Raw genomic sequence first — 20,205 nt, forward strand, 5'->3', positions numbered from 1 at the left:
TATTAATTTTTCTTTGCGTTATATGGATAAAAGAAGGAATTTAACCTTTATTTATTTATTTATTTAATTTTTTTACACTTTTTGGCTTATTTTTTACTATTTTAAGCATACTTTTCCTACCAAATTAATAATTTAATATTTTTTTCGAAAAATCTTTAATGAACAAATGATATCGGTTTAATTTTCTCTTTTTAGGTCACTCGCAAAAACATGATTGAGCAAATAATAATAATAGTAACTCAGATATCGATTTAACATCTCTAAAACTGAGGAACAAATTATTTTTTGTTTTCTGTTGCATGAAAGTTTCATATCACTGATTTCAAACCTGCAATTAGTTTCCTTCTCCATGCTTCAGTTTTTTTTTTCTACTGTGATATTAGTTTTTTTTTTTTTTTTTTTTTTTTTTTTTGTCAAAATGAAAAAAAGTTTAAAAACGCTATCAGAGAGTCGCACAAATATTGTGACAAACTTATGGATGAGTTTGGAAGCATCATCGAGATTAAAATTGTATGAGGTCCCAATGTCGTCATGCACCGCTAGGGGCTCTTACCCTATCAAGAGCTGCTTCTTCGTGTGCTTCTGAGCACGTCATATTGCGGAAAAGCCCCTTACTGCTTACCATGACATTTTCGAACGTGGGTTCCTATACAATTTTGATCCTGATGATGTGCCGTAACTCTTCTAGAAGTTTGCAACATTTACATGACTTCCTGTTACATATAACGTTTTCAAGCTTGTACATTTCAAAAAAAATATACCACAAATGTCATTTAGAAAAATGACAACTCTGGGAGCAAAATTAATTTTAGATCCCCACATATGAATTAGACAAGATAAAGCATTTGTATAAATGAGCAAAAACTTTGAACTTGTGTACTTGAAGTTCGAATAACGCTAAAAATTAGCTGAATAAAAAAATTTTCAACTTAAGTTTTTATTTTATTTTTTTAACTTCACTTTTTTTTTAATGGAAATTAATTTCAAGAGAAAAAAAAATCAACGCATAAACTTTAAGGTTAAATTATTTAATACTCTTAAAAACCTTCCTTCGCTCAATTCTTCAATTGTGTTTTGTTAAAAATTGTTGATGCAATTAAATATATTAAAATCTTTCTCCCAAAGAATGACTTTCACATATTTGCTTTTGATTAATTGAATAAATCAGAATTATAAGTTTGGATTCCTTAAGTAACAGTAGTAAATATCTTTTGTCAGTCGGAATGTCACCATTCGTTCAGCTCATCGAATGAATAAGCCCAAGCAACTATATACATTCAATGTTGCATTGTTTTCAGCTTACAAAAAAAGTTACGATCTCTTAAGTTTTCTTGATTTGTTTTACAAGGTCGGTGAGAAACAAAAAGAATCGCTCAGCTATATGAAATGATAACACTAAAGCGTAAGAGAACCTTAGAAATACGTGAAATTATCGCCAAATGATTGCATGTTATTACAACTTAATATTTTATGAAATCAGCTTAAGCCGTCTCATAATTTTCTTTGTTTTATTTCTTTTTTACAACAAAAAAAACTTGGACTGTATACTTTCTTGAACTGGATGAATTGTAAATATTTCGATACCGAGACATGTTTCGTGTTTGCGAATGAAGGGATATGAATTTAGATAAAAAGAGGTAAGTCCATTCTTTGAATTAATTAAAAAATATTGAATATAAAATAATTTTAATGATTTTGAAAAATAATCTATTGAGGTCTAATTCAGAATTCTTTTTTAGTATGTTCAAATATACTTTATAATCTATATATATAAACTTTAGAACATTAATAATATTTATACTACAACTAACAATAATAAACCAACTCTCCATGAAGATAATGAAATAAATTTTAATAATATATATTCACTAAGGCAGTATATTAAAAGATTATAAAATCAAGGATAGTTACTTATGTCTCACAATTTGTAACTGGAGAAACATTAAGGCATGATCAAAATTGCATATAGGTCCATCAATATATGTGCTATGTACATATATAAACGGAGAAAAACCATATACTATATTTATTTAAAATAGATCATGAAAAAGTTCTTTGAATGCTCTAGCTTCAAAATTAAGTATAATTTAACTTGATGTTGCTACTTTATTAAAAAAAACTATTGAAATAAATTACTTGCAAAAAAAAATACTTTTTAAAAAAATAGGTATCAATGCATTAAATAGAAAATACCGTGTTTCATCATATAATATATAGATTAACCTAATTATTAAAACTTAGGTTAGATTATTTTATTCCTAAATAATAATAATGTGCAAGAAAGGATTTAAGAATGCTAATTAACTATAAATTTCATTTAAAGTGATGCAAATGTAAGTTGTTATAAAAATTATTTGAATTTAAATTTGTCAAAATTTCACTGAAAGATGGCATGCATGCGTAACACCGTAACACACACCTATATATATATCTTACGTTCTTAAAAGCCGTAATTTCTCATTCTTATTACGGAAATTAAGAAAGACTAATAATGCAACAAAACAAAGCAAAGTGCAATTAATTTAATGATATAGTGATTTTAATTTTTAGGTTGAAAAGAACATGTTGATTATCAAAACATTTATCTTGTTATTTCTACACATTTCAAATGCCGAGGATGAAACTCTCATTGAAGAAGAAGCAGAAGTAAAAGAAGAAGCTGAAGAAAAAGAATACCGCTTAGAAGAAGAAGCTCTTGAACAATATCTCGAGGAAAATAAGAATCCTCACATCGTTTTTATACTAGCTGACGATTTAGTAAGTTCAATTTTTTATTTTTAAAAAAGATAGGAGAATCAAATAATAAAGCTTGACGATGACGTGGAAATTTTAACCCATTCCTTATAAAAGTATTTGTAATTTTTTTTAACATAATAAAATTGTTAAATTTACATTACTTGCCAGTTTAAAACATTTGCCATCTGTTAACAGCTTTTTTAATGTTTGTCATCTGTTAACGACACTAAGAAAAATTTATGGTCAAACTACCAAAATATGGTAAAATGTATTGTGTTTCTGACTCTATGGAAAAATCAAAAATCTCGGTAATTTTTAACAGAGTGCTTTGGTAATGATTTTAGTAAAATTAACAATAAAATATCTTTCTATAATATCTATAATATAGGATAAAATTTGGTGAATGTGTTAAAATTTTGCAATTTTATCGTGATACCTTAGAGTATAGCACAAAAACCATTTATTCGGTTAAATTTACTATTCAGTTTTGTATTTTTGACTAAATATGTTGTAATATGATCTATAGTTTTGAATATCAGAATCTCCGATAAACCGTTACAGCATGAGCGGCAAAATTACCAAATTAATGGTTTGCGCACTGTTAAATTTAGTTTTATTGATTTCAGTTTAGTTTAGTTTTATTTTATTTTTATCTCTTCTTACCAAAAATTTCATAACCATTCTGTGTAATGATAATCAAATTCAAATTCTGTGTAATGATAATCAAATCTTCAAATTCAAAATCAAATTCTGTGTAATGATAATGATTTTGATAATGTCTTCATTATCAAAATTTTGGTAATTTTACCAAAATTTTGCCCCGAAAATAAAAATAAAAATTTTACCAGAAATTTTTCGGAAAGATTAAAACAGGGTGAAACCTCTCTACTTAAGGTTGTTTGATCACTATGCTGGAGGTTTGTCTAATATGAATTCAAGTTATTGAAACTTACTCAGTAATCAGTAAAATGCTGAAGAAATGTAATGAGTAATAATTGTGTCGAAAGAAGTATTTATTTATTTACTGAAGAAATACAGTAAATCTTAACTAAAATTGCTAAATGAGTTATAATTTGTATCAGAAAAATGAACTATCTGAAGACAATTCTATTATTTGCTTTTTTTTTTTTTTGTTTAGTTTCTTGGATTTGGTGTAATAATTCTAATCTCCCTTAATAGACGTTTTGTAATAAAAAAAATTTCAGAATAGATAGAAAGTAAAAATAATACTAATGGAAATAGCATAGATTAATAGAAAGTGAAAATAATACTGGCTTTTAGTTTATTAATCTTAAGTACACAAAAAATAAGCTTTCTTCCAAGATACTCTAATGACAAATTGTGCAGAAGAAAAAATTCGTAACAAAAAAATTTATTTTTTCTGAGTGAAAATGATATCGCGTATAATTTCACTTGCAAAAGGCTGATAGGAACAAAATGGTATTTTGCTTGATACTGCTTTGCAATCTCCTTCTAGTCAGCTTAAACAATTTTTACTATAAAAAATATATGGATGATCTAACCTCTAGCACGGTTAAACCTCCTATGTTAATCCAACTCAACTTCCAGCAACTGCAGCTGTTTAAATCAAGAAGAGGTAAGTTACACTGAAGGAAAATACGAAATACTATTCATTTAAAAAGGAAACATGGAATTTTTTTTATCTTTTGAACCGTCAAAATCCTGTTGATTGCAATGAAATATCCCCACTATGTGTTTTTTCTCTCCTTTTTTTCCATTTTGTTGTCATTTCAATATATTTTACAGCAAATTTCATAATTTGCAATCCAAACAAGCATATTTCTAACAACTCTTTTTTTTACTTCATTTATTTCCTTATTTTTTTACAGTTTACGGCCTTGTTTTTCTCTCTTCCCTACCAGATTTAGTTCAAATTTTTATTCAATCAATTTTATTTAAACAGAGGACAATATTATGAAACATATCAAATATTATCAAACATTTATTTCGTTGTCAAATATACATTTTTGAGAATAAATATTAATAACAATCAACAATAATAATTAATAATCTTCAAGATAAATTTTAATGAAAACTATTGACTTAATAATAAGAGTAGAAAATACTTATGTTGTAACTAGAAAAATACGTTTACATTATACGTTCAAAATAAGAAAGTTCTGAGAGCTTACAAAGCCAAAAAGAGAGATATACTGGTCGTAAAAATATTTTTAATCTCATTTTAAAGGCGAAAAGGATTCTTAAGCATTTTTATTCACCATAATACTTAAGAAATAGTATTTAAATCTTGAACTTTTTAAGTTTTTATATCGAAGAAACAATTAAAATGATCTCGTTAACATTTTAGATTTTTTAAGGAAAATTTACACAATATCAGAGAGCATAAAAGCAACCAAAAAGTTTTTCGTCAGCTTCAGATTTTATTAATAAATATAATAAATTGTTTTTTGCTCGAAATTATTACTGAGTGGCAAGTTTTATAAAAGTAAACAAAACCTTTCTTTAATATGAATTAACTTTTTACCTTTAAATCTAAAAAGGAAATATAACTAAACTTTAAGAAAATTCAGTTTCACATTGACATAACGTCCCAACGTAACGTAATTATAGTGACGTATAATAATGAACCCAAGCGTCGTAACTGTGTTATGTTTTAGTTTAAAAATAATACCGTAATAAAGTTTAAGAAATGTTAAATTTCAACCAAAATATGATAAAATCTGATACCGCATTAAGATTATAGCATATTTCTACAATATTATACTTCAACTTAAACCAAAGTTTCTAACTATCGTCTTCACCTTAAATAGTTCTTATTTATTTAATGCATGATGGTCAAAATCGCAAATTAGTCAGGAAAAAAGATATGTTTATTTCGAGAAAATACGTTTCTGAGTCGGATTTCATAAGTTAAATTCTAGTTAATTAATTAGAGTATCTTAAATGGACATCTTCAAATATTGAATTTGAAAATCGTTTCAGGGGGAAACTTTTTTATTTTGTGTCGAAGAATAACTTTAAGTGAACGATATCTGTGATATCATTCGTTTAAAGTTATTCATAGTTTCGTTTTCACAGGATTTCAAAAACGGGAGTTATAAGATTTGGATTTAAAAATTAACAATCCATATACTGAAATACTGACACTAGTTAAAGTAATGGAACTTTAAGATGCAATGTCAATTTTCTGAACTTTAATAGGGTGCTATTTTGAACATTAATTCGTCCGTCTTATTGTTAGACTTTATTACATAATACCACACTCAAAAAAGTTCCAAATCAAATTACGGTATTAATTACTGGCACCTTAAGTGCAGCATTCTTAAAATCTATTTTACCTTAAAATCCATTATTACCGTAAAATTTTGTACCGTAATTTTTTCCGTAATATTTATTCAATTACAATGAATCAGTGATTTTATAGTAAATATTACTATAAAAATTTCAGTGTATCAGTTTTTTTGTTCCTTAAAGTTATGCGGTAAAAATGGATCTTACGGTAAAAAGTACAGGAACTCACTTTCACTCAGAAACGCTTCAAAACTTTCACGCAAAACTTTCAATACGGTAAAAATTACAGAGACTCATCCTGAGTGCCGATACTTTTTACCGCGTAATTTTATTCCAAGTTTCTTACAATGCATGATCCGTTTTGAATAAAAACGCGTGGTACAAGTTAGTAAATGAAACATTATTGAGATTGAGTCTTTGTGAAATGCTATGGTTATCATTATAAATATTTTGGGTCAAACTTAAAAAAAAGTTTTTTTGATAGATAAAAAGTTTTAAAAATAGTACTTTTTTGTCTAAAGAACAAAATATCAATTTTAAGGCAAAAATAATACTTAAAATCCATAAAGCCTGCTTGTTTTAGCAAAGAAAATAAACATCTAAGAAAGTTGAATGTTAAAAAAATGTTAAGTTTGACAAAACGTGAATAAGAAAAACGCTTTTAAAGTTTAAATAACTACACACAAAAGCGTTTCTGTTGCATAGTTAAGATATAGAACAGTTTTCACTAAGTTAAAAAACATTTTATAAACCTTAAGTAATTATTTAGCCAAACAATTGTTCCAATTTTTATAGGGCTGGAATGATGTCAGTTTTCATGGATCTCCACAGATTCCAACACCAAATATTGATGCTTTAGCTGCTAATTCTATTATATTAAACAGTTACTATACTGAAAACAATTGTGCTCAGTCCAGAGCATCATTAATGAGTGGACTTTACCCTATTCATCTTGGTAAGCCATTTTTAATTAATTTGTTTAAAGAAAAGGTTTTATTAAAAGTTTTACAAAAGTTAGAAAAGAAAGGTTTAGGATGCATTGAGTTTTTATGGTAGTATAAAATTATTAAAACTTCTTTAATTGAAAATTGTTTAATGAAAAAATTAGCACCCTATATAGTGTAATTTTGATATATTTTTCTCTGAAAACAAAATAATTAAGAGTTTAAATGATTATACACACCTTTAGAAACCAGCTCTTTAATAAAGTTGAGCAGAGGATCATATATATATATATATATATATATATATATATATATATATATATATATATATATATATATATATATATATATATATATATATATATATATATATATATATATATATATATATATATATATATATATATATATATATATATATATATATATATATATATATATATATATATATATATATATATATATATATATATATATATATATTCAGAGAGATAGGGAGACTGGTGTTTCTTTAAATTCTTTTTAACTTTATACAAATATGTTTAGATGTCAAGAACTCCTCAATAAAAGTATGCGAGAAAAATAAAATCAGAACTTTAAAATCAACAGAAACTGAATCTGAAACAACAACATAGTTTATATCTTTAAAAAGGTACGTGCTTGCGTTTTTCTCAACAAAAAATATTCATTTGATTTGATTTGAATGGTCAAATACAAACTTTAAAAATTTAAGGATTCGTAACAAAAACTAACACATCTCTTTCAAAGAAATAGACTGTAGAATGCCCAGAAATGAAAGGAAGCACCCTAAATAACTTTTGATCTAATGATCAGATTTTCCCTTTCTAGGGCTCAATCTTAATAGTTCGAGAGAGTTGTCTATAAATATAAATAGTAATTTAAAGGCGATATTTTAAATTACAAAATCAGACATAAAAACGTACTTTCTTTGAATAAACCGACCTTTTATACAACGGATTTGAATTTCTGACCCTAAAAATATAGGGAATACCCCCGCAGTCTCGAAAATATGAGTCGAGAATCTTTTAAGCGAATTGAAAAATGTTTGCACACAAATACAAAATTCGTTTATCCAAAGATCATTTCAGACTTATAGTTGAAATTCGATTTCTCAGATGTGTTCGACCATCTGATTTCTTTCATACTTTGTATTTTGCCAAATAAAAATCACACTCTTTCACTTTTCTTTTGCCACATGAAAATCATTGTTAACTTATGCAGGAATACTTATGCATTTAAACTTATGCAGAAATTTGTGAGCTTAACAATTCCAACTTTTTCTGACTATTATTGAGTAAAATAATAAATAAATATCAAAAAATACTTTTTACATGGAGTTATCTTTACAAAAACGAATTTTATAATTATGTGCGAAGCATTTTCTATTTGCTGAAACATTTCTTGACATTTGGCAAGAAATACAAAAATATTAAATAACCTCTCTACTGACAAAGCAATTGGATCCAAATTTCCTAGATTGCGACTACCCTTTATCTCTGTGGGTCATGAATCCAGGTACGTCGAATAAAAGGTATATTTATTCAGAGAAAGTATATTTTTGCGTCTGATTTCGTAATTTAAAATACCGTCTGCACTAACAGGCATATTTGAAGTCACTCCCTGGAACCATTAAGAGTTTATATTTTAAGCGAAGGAGCATTCATGAGGAAATTTTAGAGAAAAAAACACTTTCTTTAACCGTCTTAAATTGAGATTGGCAAGTTTTCAGTAGATAATTATTTCGTTTTTTACAATTATCTCTAATCTCAATAAAAGGAACTGAACTACCAATACTTAAATTTTATTTCAAAATATTCTTAATTTTTTAAAAAATATATTTTTAAGGTCTTCAGCATTCTCAGATAAGTAGTGGAAAAGTTGCAGCATTGCCTTTGGATGTCAAAATCTTACCAGAATATTTGAAAGACAAAAATTATTTGACATACATGGTAGGAAAAGTAAGTAATTACTTTGTTTTTGTTCTTCACTGTATAATATAATATAAAATCTTAGCTAAATCCACTTTAAAGATGAAAAACATTGTAAAATTTCATAAAATTTTCAACTTGAATAACAATATTACAAAACTTTAATTCTTTCTTCAAAAAATATTGTTACGAAATAAAACCATTCTGGAGCACTTAATTCTTAACTTGTATGTGCAAATTAATATAATTTAAAGATTAATTTTTAACTGCTAACAAATATTACTTAAGAGTAGCGTATTTTAGAATAGCATCTATTTTCGTATTAAATATTATTTTCGCTTAAATTAAATTACTACACAACAGCTAATTCGAAAGTGTGAACTAAACTAATTATGCAACTGGCAGAAGATATCCTGTAGCACGGCTTCAGGTGCTGCAGATTATCATAACATCTGCAGATCACTTTCATCTCCAATTACCTAATTTTTACAATTATAGTTTCTGTCTAATTGAGTTGGGATCGCTCCTGAATTTGAAATCTAAAAATATTGTGCTGCAAATTGACTCTATAAATTCTACTAAAAGCGTTATGCATTAATGACATTTGCATTAAAAATGAACAGAAAAATGGAGAGAGTACAAGAGTCTTGGTTTTTTAAACACTTTCTACTTTCGATCTGTGATAAATTAAGGTTGTAATATGTTGTTTTTAAGTGTTGAAGTAAAAATTATCCGTAGGAAAGAAACGGAATAAATTAATTAATTTTTTAGTTCACAAGAAATACTTACTGTCAAAATTTACTTTTCATATTTTTCTATAAAGCTGAAACATCAATCGAATAAATTGCCTATATCTATAACGGGCTAAACCAATTCGATATTTAACTTTTTCACAGAGAACAAAATTCTGGTAAAATTACCGTTCTGCATGGTAATGAAAAAAATAAAAAATAAAACTCTGCGTGGTTCTGGTAAGAAAAATAAAAAAAATAATGAAAAAAAATAACATAATTCTTGTTAATAAAACTAAAATTTACGGCATTTGAACGATTCATTTGATAATTTTTCCATTCATACAGTAACAGTTTAATTCCTTCTGTTCTGGCTTTTAAATTACAGTTTTTATAACCACACAGTAAAAATTACTAAACTGGAAAGTAAATTTAACTGAATAAATGACTTTTATGCCATGCTCTAAAGTATCATGATAAAATTACTAAATTTTTTCACATATTATTACAAATAATTTAATGTTAATTTTACCAAAATCATTACTATGTTATTCTAAATTATTTTAGGATCACAGCTTTAAAATTTATTTATTGTATTATGATTTACATTGATTGATATCATTATCAATGTTTTATTTTTATACTTTCAGTGGAATTTGGGATATTTTAAAAAAGAATTCACTCCAAACAATAGAGGTTTTGATTCATTCTATGGATTTTATAATGAGCAAATTGATTATTTTGATTTTACTAACTATCAAAAATACGGCGAAACCATGAACAAAGTAAGATTTTTTTAATATTTATTTATTAATATTTATTTATTAATATTCATATATTAATATTTATTTATTAATATTTATTTATTAATGTATAGTTTATGTTCGGCCTTCAAGTATATAATCATTAATATTATTTTAGCTTTTTTATGGTGTAGATCTTCAAGATAATGCTACTCCAGTTAAAAATATGCGTGGACGTTATGCAACTGAAGTTTTTACCGAGAAAGCTGTTAACTTCATAGAAAACCACAATGAATCATTTGTAAGGGCTTTTTTTTAACATTATTTAACATTTTATACGTGTATTTTCAATGCGAATTAATATTTTTTAAAAGCTACCATGTTACATAATTGAATTACTTAAAAAGCTTTTAGAGGTTAATGAAATAAACTTACAATAAAATATATATATATTTCTAAAAAAAAAAAAAAAAAAAAAATCTTAGCTTAACTGATTTTAAGTATTATATTCTTCCTTTAAAACAATTCAAAGTAGATGTATTTGGTCAAAGGTATTTCCTAGCCTGTTTGTAATTGTTTTAAATTATTGGATTTGTAAAACATTTTTATAAGAAAATTTTTTGAAAAACTCAGCATTTAATCATGTCTGTGCGGAACAGGTTGACTGGCAGACAAATACATTAGAAAAAGTTTCTCTTCAAGGCTTTAGTATATTGGATATTTTATATGCTATATATTTAAATTTTGCACAAAAAATTTTAAAATTAATAACTTAAAAAATCGAAAGAGAAAAATACCTTTTAAAAAAGAGAATCTCTTATTTATACTCACAAAATATATGTGTTATTTAATGTTTAACTTTTACTAAAATATAACTTTTTTAGCCACTTTTCCTCTACATGGCTCATTTAGCACCACATACAGGAAATGATTATATGCCTCTACAAGCACCTTTACGATTAATATATAAAAATGCACAGATTCAAGATCCTAAACGTCGAATTTATGCTGGTAAGTACAAAATTTATCAGACATTTCTGCAAAATTAATATATAAATAAGGACCGAAACATATCTTCTCCATTGCCTTGATTGTCCGGATTGATGGCCTTCTCAGGAAGTCTGCTGTATATCTGTGCTGTATAGTGCAAATGTTTCAGATGGGAAAGCTAAAAATTTTATGTGTATTAAATCATTTTGCTCATTTTTGAGAAAAATTTTGGATTTACTTATAGCATCCAAAAAATAATTTTTTTAAGCTTAAAAAAAATCATATATTTTCTTTTTTTGTCAGAAAAATAGAAGCGTTTCTCTGCTCCATGCATTTTACTTTTTAAATCAAATATTTTCGCTTTAAAATATTTTTTAACTATATTTTAAGCGTTTGGACTTCGAGTAGTTGATTGCATACTTAACTTAATTTTAAAAAAAAGTGGTGGAAGGTAAAAATTAGTCTTAATCCACTCCATACCCTTCTTTTTCTTCTTTTTTTTTCTTAATTTGCATTTCCTTTTTCATTCCACTTTTGTCCCATTAATAAAATCAGTAGGAAAATTTATAAGAGCTATATTGAAACAGATATGAAAGATAACTCTGCGAAAAAATGACTTATTAAATACTAGTTTAGATTTATTGGATAATGGTTTTATTCTGGTTTTACTCATGGTATCCAAAAAAAAAATTTCAGCTTATAAAAAATTAGTTTATATTTTTTTTCCTTCTTTTTTTTATCAAAATACGTTCCTTTAAATTTTATTCGTAAGTAATTTCGTGATAATTAAATTTCGTAAATAATTTACGATTGAAATTCATTTTTTTTTTTTTTTTTTTTTTTTTTTTTTTTTTTTTTTTTTGCAAAATATTTCTTTTTAATTGAAGGTAGCCGATTCCTAAGAATAAACTGGGTGGGAAAGGTGTTAATACCGTATTTCAACCACGTTTCCAGATACAATCAACAATGCGAGTGTGAAGATTTTTAAGGGATGAAAAAAATTTTTCCCCCTCTTTATACTAAATGCATTTTTCATGAAATTTCACCATAGGAGGTGCTTAAAGTTTGCCCTGCTATTGATCTGTCCTTGTTGATAAAAAAAAATATCCTGAGTATCTTGAAGCATTGTGGCCTTGACTTTTCCTGAAGACAGCTTTGGCTATTTTGTTCGGAGCAATCTCTCTTCTGTTAGACCATTTATTTGATTTCTGGGTGACAATAATTGCGTGTTGTGTGCCTTATCACAATTCCCTCAAATGTCGTAGGAAGTCATTTGGAGCAGCTACAATTTAGGATGGCAAATGTAAATACACATACGCTTTAATCAATTGTTAACTGATTTTGAGAGAAATTTTCATTTTATTGCAACAAATCGCAAAATTAAGTGTATTCTGTCTATTGGCGTCTCCCACATGTTTAAAGTCATTATTCTCTGCTATTTTAATTTACCATTGTACAGTAACAAATAGTTATATTTTAACATTTCTAAAAATGACACAATCACAAACCGATTTGGATATTTAATAACATTTGTATTCGCACGACACGACCAGAAAAAGGGTTCATGATTTGCAGATAATTTGAGCTTAAGTATCAAAACCTAATGTCTAATATCTGATTTTTTTTAAACGAAAGTATTACTCAGCCACACCATAAAAAATAAATTTAAAAAAAATAATAACTTTCTGCTCATTTCACAATCAGCTTTGTAAATGCTAATTATTTTCAACTGGATAATTTTAGGAAAGAAGATAAAGTTATGATAAAATTAATACCAGAAAAATGCTAAATTCCATCGACGTTTAGTTACGTTACGTTTTCCAAGTTACGTTTTATTTGATAATTCTTAATAAGCTACGTTTTTTTTAATTCATGGCTTCAGAATACTTAAATTAAGTATTATAATGTTGGATGAGTCTTCTTTTTAAAAATATTCTAAAAGTCAAGCAAAATCACTTAACACAGTAAACAAATAATCAAGCAAATGATTCGACTAATAATTCTCAAACCAAATAACTAATAATAATGCTTATAATGACTAATAATTCTTAATTTCATTCATAATCTAACTATGAGTAGAAATAAAAAGAAGTTTAAATCACATTCAAATAAAATTTCACCCTTCTACACCTCATTAAATTAGGAGTAAAAGTAATTAAAATTTAAAACATCTTATTTCATTCAAAATATTTTGTATTGGTCCTCGTTAAACTGTTCAACCGTAAAGTGCACGACTTCCAGTGCAGGTCGTAGGGCTACCGAAAGGGGGATGCCATCCCCTCTGCAGAGGATCAAAACTGTGATCGAATGTCTTCGGATCAACCTCAGGGATGTTTCCCAGACTGTCGCCAATAGCCCATTGTGCAGTTCTAGTGCGAAGTAAATGAACTACAACCACATTTCAAAATATTAACTTTTTATTTTTTTAATTTGTCCTTTACTGTTCTTAATAAATATAATATAGTCTTATATATAAAGAAAATTAATATGAGACCTTTAAAAAGTAAGTTATATTTTTATTATTAATAACAATGAAAACCAAATAATGAAGATTAGAATATATCCTCTTTTAAATTCAATAAGCAGCTGAAATACTATCTAGGTAAAAATTAACTTTTTATTTTTATTTTGAGAAAAATTTAGACTTTGTGAATATTTATTTAAAGTCCAGTTGAATCGCTTACTTAATGCTTTGATCATAGTTTTATTACTTGTTTAAAGTATTATATCTGAAATAAGCAAGATTTTTATTAATAATTAAATGCATGAATCTGATTTGAACACGCATATTTTTATTTAAAATATACTTTTTAAACTTTTCTTGTAACATTTAAAGAAAAAAAATCTCTGAAGCTGTCAGCATTGTAAATTATAAAATAATGCAAGATTGCGAATCAAATGTATATATTTTATATTTAAATGTTAATATTCAACTTTTTATTTTACAGTGCTAGAGTTTCTTCTCTGGAATTAACTTTTAATGTTTAATTTCAGGTATGATATCAGCTTTGGATGAATCGATTGGCAAAACAGTTGAAGCATTAAGTAAAAGAGGATTTCTAAATAACACCATTATCATTTTTGCATCGGATAATGGAGGTCTGAATAAAGAGTCCAATTGGCCTTTTAGGGGCCTAAAAAGGGGACCATGGGAAGGCGGTATACGTGTGCCCTGTTTTATATGGAGTCCACTCCTTGGGTTGAAGGAACCACGCACAACATATAATCTGATGCATGTGACTGATTGGCTACCAACGGTATATTCAGCGGCAGGTACTTGTCACATAGATAACGAAAGTTTTTGTTTAAAAAAAAAAACTATATAATATTTTGAAACGTGTGTTGTTTTCAAGATTTCTTTTAACTTCAAGGTAAACAACCATCAAATAAATTGTTGATTCAAAAGATAGATTGTGCAGAGTTAAAAAGGTTAGTAGAAAAAAATTACAGATGTTGATGAACAAGCTCTTCGGTCCATGAAAAAAAAAGTGATGGTCAAAATTGCTTCTCTTTTTCACACGCTTCTGAAAGTAGACTTATGAAGAAAAGAGATTTTATTATAACCATAAAAGAGTGATATAAACAGGAACTCCCCTCTACTGAACTGTATTCTATATATTGTTATGAAATTATTTCAATGCTTCATCAATTTATATAAAAACTTAACTTTCTGAAATACCTTCACATACTTCAAGTTTTCTTAAACTAAACAAAATACTGAACAAAAATAAAATAAAACTAAGGTCAAATATAATTTTTTTGTGAAAGAAATATTATAAGAAGATTATTTGAGAGTTTCCATAGCAGTTCATTTACCTTAATAATTTTAAGTTTATTCGCTTTTATATACTATAGGAAGCTATACAATTCGAATCCATATTAGATATAGCAAAATTACTTTTTCCACTTCACTTACTTTGGCGGTAAATAAATAAGAGTGTGTTGTCCTATCCACGTGTACTATTCAATTTTTCTAAGAAAAATTGAACTTAGTCTACTACGGTTCAAAGGATATTTATAGACATCATACATATACCTATTTCATTATTTGCCGAATTATAATTGAAATTGTTTTCATGCTTTATATTAAATGAGTGAAAAAGTTTTTTTCCGGTTTGAAATGATACACAAAAAAATCAGCAGAAGTTACATTAAATAAAAAAAAACTAATTTCAGTGTCAAAATGCTTAGAAAAAGATTCGAAAAACATTCGGTTTGATTAAAATGGCTAAAAGCAAATTTATTTGGTAGCACAAAAATTTACATAGTTACTTATTTAAATATGTGATTCTAATTTTTAAAAAATGATGCTGAAATAATATATTTATTTATAAAAAAAATTATATTTATCGTATATTTAAAACAAAGTGCTTTCAAAATAAATATTTTAATTATCATTTTTATTTTAATACTTAATTTTTCGCTTCTTAATTTCTTGCGAAACAATGCTTCATGTGTTAACTATTAAACAAAAATTTAAACTTAAAATTTGACTCCGTATTTCCAAACACTGATTTTTTCTGATCAAAATGAGAAAAAAATTTCAATCCGTTATAATTTAGCAATTCTAGGTTTTTTCAATTTTTTTATGAAATGAATCAAAAACCATAGAATAATATTTTTTTTAATGCGTAAATATTCTATTAATGTTTTTAATGAGTAAAATATAGTATTAAAACTTAAATTTAAATAGTTATGATGATAATAGTTGGTTAATAATACAGACTATATTACAACGTTGTGGTGTAATGAAGCTTAACTTTCATCTATAACATTTATTTTATTCATTGAAAACAGACCACAATTTTTAAATTGAATTAAGGGTTCATTGATCACTTAATTATTTGAATAAAATTCAAAGCATTAAATTCTATATAGTTTTAAAAACAATTTTAACAGAACTGCAGGGCTTTGAAATACAGCGAAAAAAAGGATTTAACTGTTTATTGTTTAATGGAATGAGAAAAAATGTTTATGAATATTTAAATTGTTGAATCTTGCAATCAAATATTTATTTAATACCTATATTACTTTATTACTTTCGATGAATAAAATTTCACAAGACTGAAAAATTAGATCTAATGTCCTCCCTTATAAATATTAACTTTTTCTTAAATTATAAATTTTGCATTGTAAGCATGACGTAATTCTGCCTGTCGAACTTGAACTTTCGAACTTCACCTATTTTTGAGCGTCCTAATGTAGAGCCCCGGAAATCGTGTAACCTTTTTTTATAACATGAGGTAAAAAAAAGTGTTTCAAAAGTATGGGAACTAGTTAAATGACAACTACTTTCTCATCATTTTTATTGACACTTTATCAGTAGCCGCCAAGACAGGATGTTGCAGCGATATTTTTTCAATAATAAAAATGCGCTTTTACTCAAAGTAATGACCCCGGAATTCAAATGTCGAATATTATTATTATCTTATTGCATTCGTTACAGTTATTTACATCGGTCTAAGAACTAAATAATAAGGAAAAATTTAAAGTAAATATAAAGAGTCCTAATTTTTAAATGCATATTTTGTACGAATTTTCCTTTTACTCATAAAATTACTATCAAAAATCCATTGGGTACAATACGAGAAGATATGGCCCCTAACAAACAATGGTTTGTAACTAAAATATTTATCACTTAATTTGTTTATATAAAAGAGAATGTGCGAATATCTTCTAAGATAACACTGATTGAACTTTTTCAAATGCTTATGAGCAGCAACGATTTGAACCACTTTAACAATCTGGAGTGTGCTCTATGGGATCAATGTTGCAAAACTTATCCATAAATTTAACTCCAATATTAGTTAATATATTTTAATTTTATAGGTGGTGATGTGAAAGAATTAGGAAAAATTGATGGTTATAACATGTGGAAAGATTTAATAGCTAACACTCCAACATCAAGAATTGAAATTTTGCATAACATAGATCCAATAAGTAAAACCTCCGTCCTCAGACGAGGTGATTACAAATTGATTGATGGAACTGAATCTGGTGGAAATGATTTGTGGTATGGGACAGATATAAATAAAGAACTGTATCAACCGTCTTCGATGGATGAGTGGATATTTAAAAATGGTAGTCTAGCTAAAGAAATCTTTCAGAACTCAAACATCTGGCTTGTAAAAACTCCGGATTCATGGCGGAACAATACTTCTGTGACATGTAAACAACCACCGCCTTCTGGAAATGGGGGCTGTGACCCTAATGAGGCTCCATGCTTGTTTAACGTTGCAGCTGATCCTTGTGAATATAATAATTTAGCATCACAATACCCAAGAGTAAGTAACAAGTAAACATAATGAACAAAAAAACTGTTCGGGGATTTTGAAACAGTTCCAAGAACGGATTTAAAAAATTATTTAGTTATTTATTTTTTATTTACACAATTTCTTCTTTATTTATTTATTTATTTTTAAGGAGGGGGAGATTTTATTTATATATATATATATATATATATATATATATATATATATATATATATATATATATATATATATATATATATATATATATATATATATATATATATATATATATATATATATATATATATATATATATATATATATATATATATATATATATATATATATATATATATATATTTGCTTTTGTATGAGAAAAAAATTAGAAATAAATTTTAAAAGAAAGATATTTGACATAATTCAAAATTTAAATATTATTCAAACCTTTTAAAGTGATTTAAAAAGAAATTGAGGGTTACAGATTGACATTAATTCAGGTTTTAAATTTAATTTCTAACAGACCAATCGTCAGATCAAAATTATTATTAAATTAATTATGTTTTCCTTATAGATTGTGAAGTCTATGATGAAGATCATTAGCAATTATAACGAAACTGCTGTGGAGCCACTTTTAAATTCTACCGATCCTCGTGGGGATCCAAAATGCCATGGCTTTTCCTATGTTCCTTGGTTGGATGAAGAATACAATCTTGACTGCTCATATTTAGGAATATAATCTATTTCTATAAAAGAACTCTCTTTTTTCTACTTTTCTTTAATCACCATTCGCATTTCATTGTGTTCCAAACAATAAAATAAGTTTTTATTAAGGTTATTACTTGTTATGCATTAATGTTACGTGTTATAATGTTATAAGGCCCTTTGAATATCTGTATAAAATTTGAACAAAACTAAAGACATTATGAATAAGCACCTGAATGCATTAATTCAAGAGGCTGAATATAATTTTCTGAACTATTTTATTTTTCAAAAATACATGGTAAATAAGAATTTGACTATCAATAAATATATAGAATAGCTAATTAACAAATTAACTTCTTTCTAAAAGAAATTTTAGCAACCAAATACCATTCTTTTGGGGGGCGGAACCTAATCGAAGCTCTCTCAGCGAATTTTAAGAGTTTGATAGTCATTTATTGTAGTTGTAATATAATAATTTAGTTGTAGTATTTTAAGTATTTGTAATTATATGAATCTTTTAAAGGGGTGATATCATCAAAAGTGTCAAAATAAAGGAATGATCTGAGCAGCTCATATTACTTGAATGGATGAAAAAAATCATACTCAAAAGTTCTTCAAGAACCTCAACCAGTTTTCAAAATTGCTCAATATAATTACAGTCGAATAAATACATAAGTAGAAGGAAACGTACCTAAACTTTTAACATTACAAAAGACATTTTTAAAATTAATTTCAAAGATAAGTACCGCAGAACCTGCTGGTATTGATAATTACATTCAATATATTTTATCATTTCATTATTCGATATATTTATCGATATATTTTCCGCTATTATCGATGTTTATAATGGGGCCATAAGTTTTACATGAGTATTGTAGTCTTATTCAAAAACGGCAGTGAAATAAGAAGTTCAATGGTGGGAAACTAATAAATTTTTAAAGTTAAAAGGGACATTCTTAGGAATTAATTTAACAAATTTGCTGAAACCTAAATTTTTATTATCTAAGCACCTAAGATTCTCAATTAAAATATTTAAACTGATGCCATACACTTAGCATTCGAACTGTAACTTTTTTTTCAAAATCAGCAATTGACCAATTTCCAAATTCAGCAATTTTCCAAATCTCAATATGGAGAAACTGAAGCGTTTCTTCATATTGAGATTTGGCACCATTTTCATAATCAATACAGTGGATACAAGCAACATGTGTACAAATCCTAATCTAATAGTTAGGAAAAACTGTTACAAGCAAATAACAGTTATAAAATACCATATTATTTGTTAAAAAAAAAGTTTATTTCATATGACGAAAGAGCCTTTTAATAACAGCCTTTGTAACAAGAATGAAGGAGCACTATTATTATAATTACAATAGAAATAAAGTACGCATCATTCATACATTCCAACGCAACTTCACGACTGCCATGAAATATTAATGAAAGATTATAATAGCAACACGAAATGAAAAAAATGTTGGAAAATCCCGTTTATATATTAGATATTAAACATTTGATATGTTAAACATCTTAAAATCTTGTTTAGGCAACTTATCCCGAACTGAATAAGAATGGATAAAGAAACGAAGAAAACTAAAAACATAAATTAAACGTACTTAACAGTCATTTAAGAAATGTTTCATATGTACTTTTAAAGAATCGCTTTTTATTCTCAACCTTTTCATGAAAATTTGAATCATTATTACATATTTTACCTTTATTGTAGTTTATGAGTTATGTTCGCTGTACTGGAAGTCACGACCTAATGCAATATTATAACATAATGAAATAATTAGGCGTAATTGATGATTCGAATCTTTATGCGGTAAGATAGCTAATTATTTTTGGTTTACTGTAGATATATTGTTGAGTGCACACTGAAAAAAGTA

General features: G+C 26.5%; 1 protein-coding gene across 1 annotated transcript in view; it reads left to right on the forward strand.

Moving 5' to 3' along the window:
• Positions 1-18,452, forward strand: part of LOC107457163 (uncharacterized) — a 48,657-nt gene extending 30,205 nt beyond the window's left edge. The window contains exons 12-20 of the mRNA XM_016075253.4: positions 2,551-2,757; positions 6,805-6,964; positions 8,820-8,932; positions 10,284-10,418; positions 10,555-10,677; positions 11,261-11,387; positions 14,361-14,639; positions 17,196-17,650; positions 18,189-18,452. Coding sequence (XP_015930739.3) covers positions 2,551-2,757; positions 6,805-6,964; positions 8,820-8,932; positions 10,284-10,418; positions 10,555-10,677; positions 11,261-11,387; positions 14,361-14,639; positions 17,196-17,650; positions 18,189-18,353 — 1,764 coding nt within the window. The 3' untranslated portion in view covers positions 18,354-18,452. The remainder of the gene's footprint in view (positions 1-2,550; positions 2,758-6,804; positions 6,965-8,819; positions 8,933-10,283; positions 10,419-10,554; positions 10,678-11,260; positions 11,388-14,360; positions 14,640-17,195; positions 17,651-18,188) is intronic.
• Positions 18,453-20,205: the final 1,753 nt, after the last annotated feature.

The sequence above is a fragment of the Parasteatoda tepidariorum genome, chromosome 11, assembly GCF_982258835.1.
Source record: "Parasteatoda tepidariorum strain Cologne lab strain chromosome 11, Ptep-v5.0, whole genome shotgun sequence".
Lineage (NCBI taxonomy): Eukaryota > Metazoa > Arthropoda > Arachnida > Araneae > Theridiidae > Parasteatoda > Parasteatoda tepidariorum.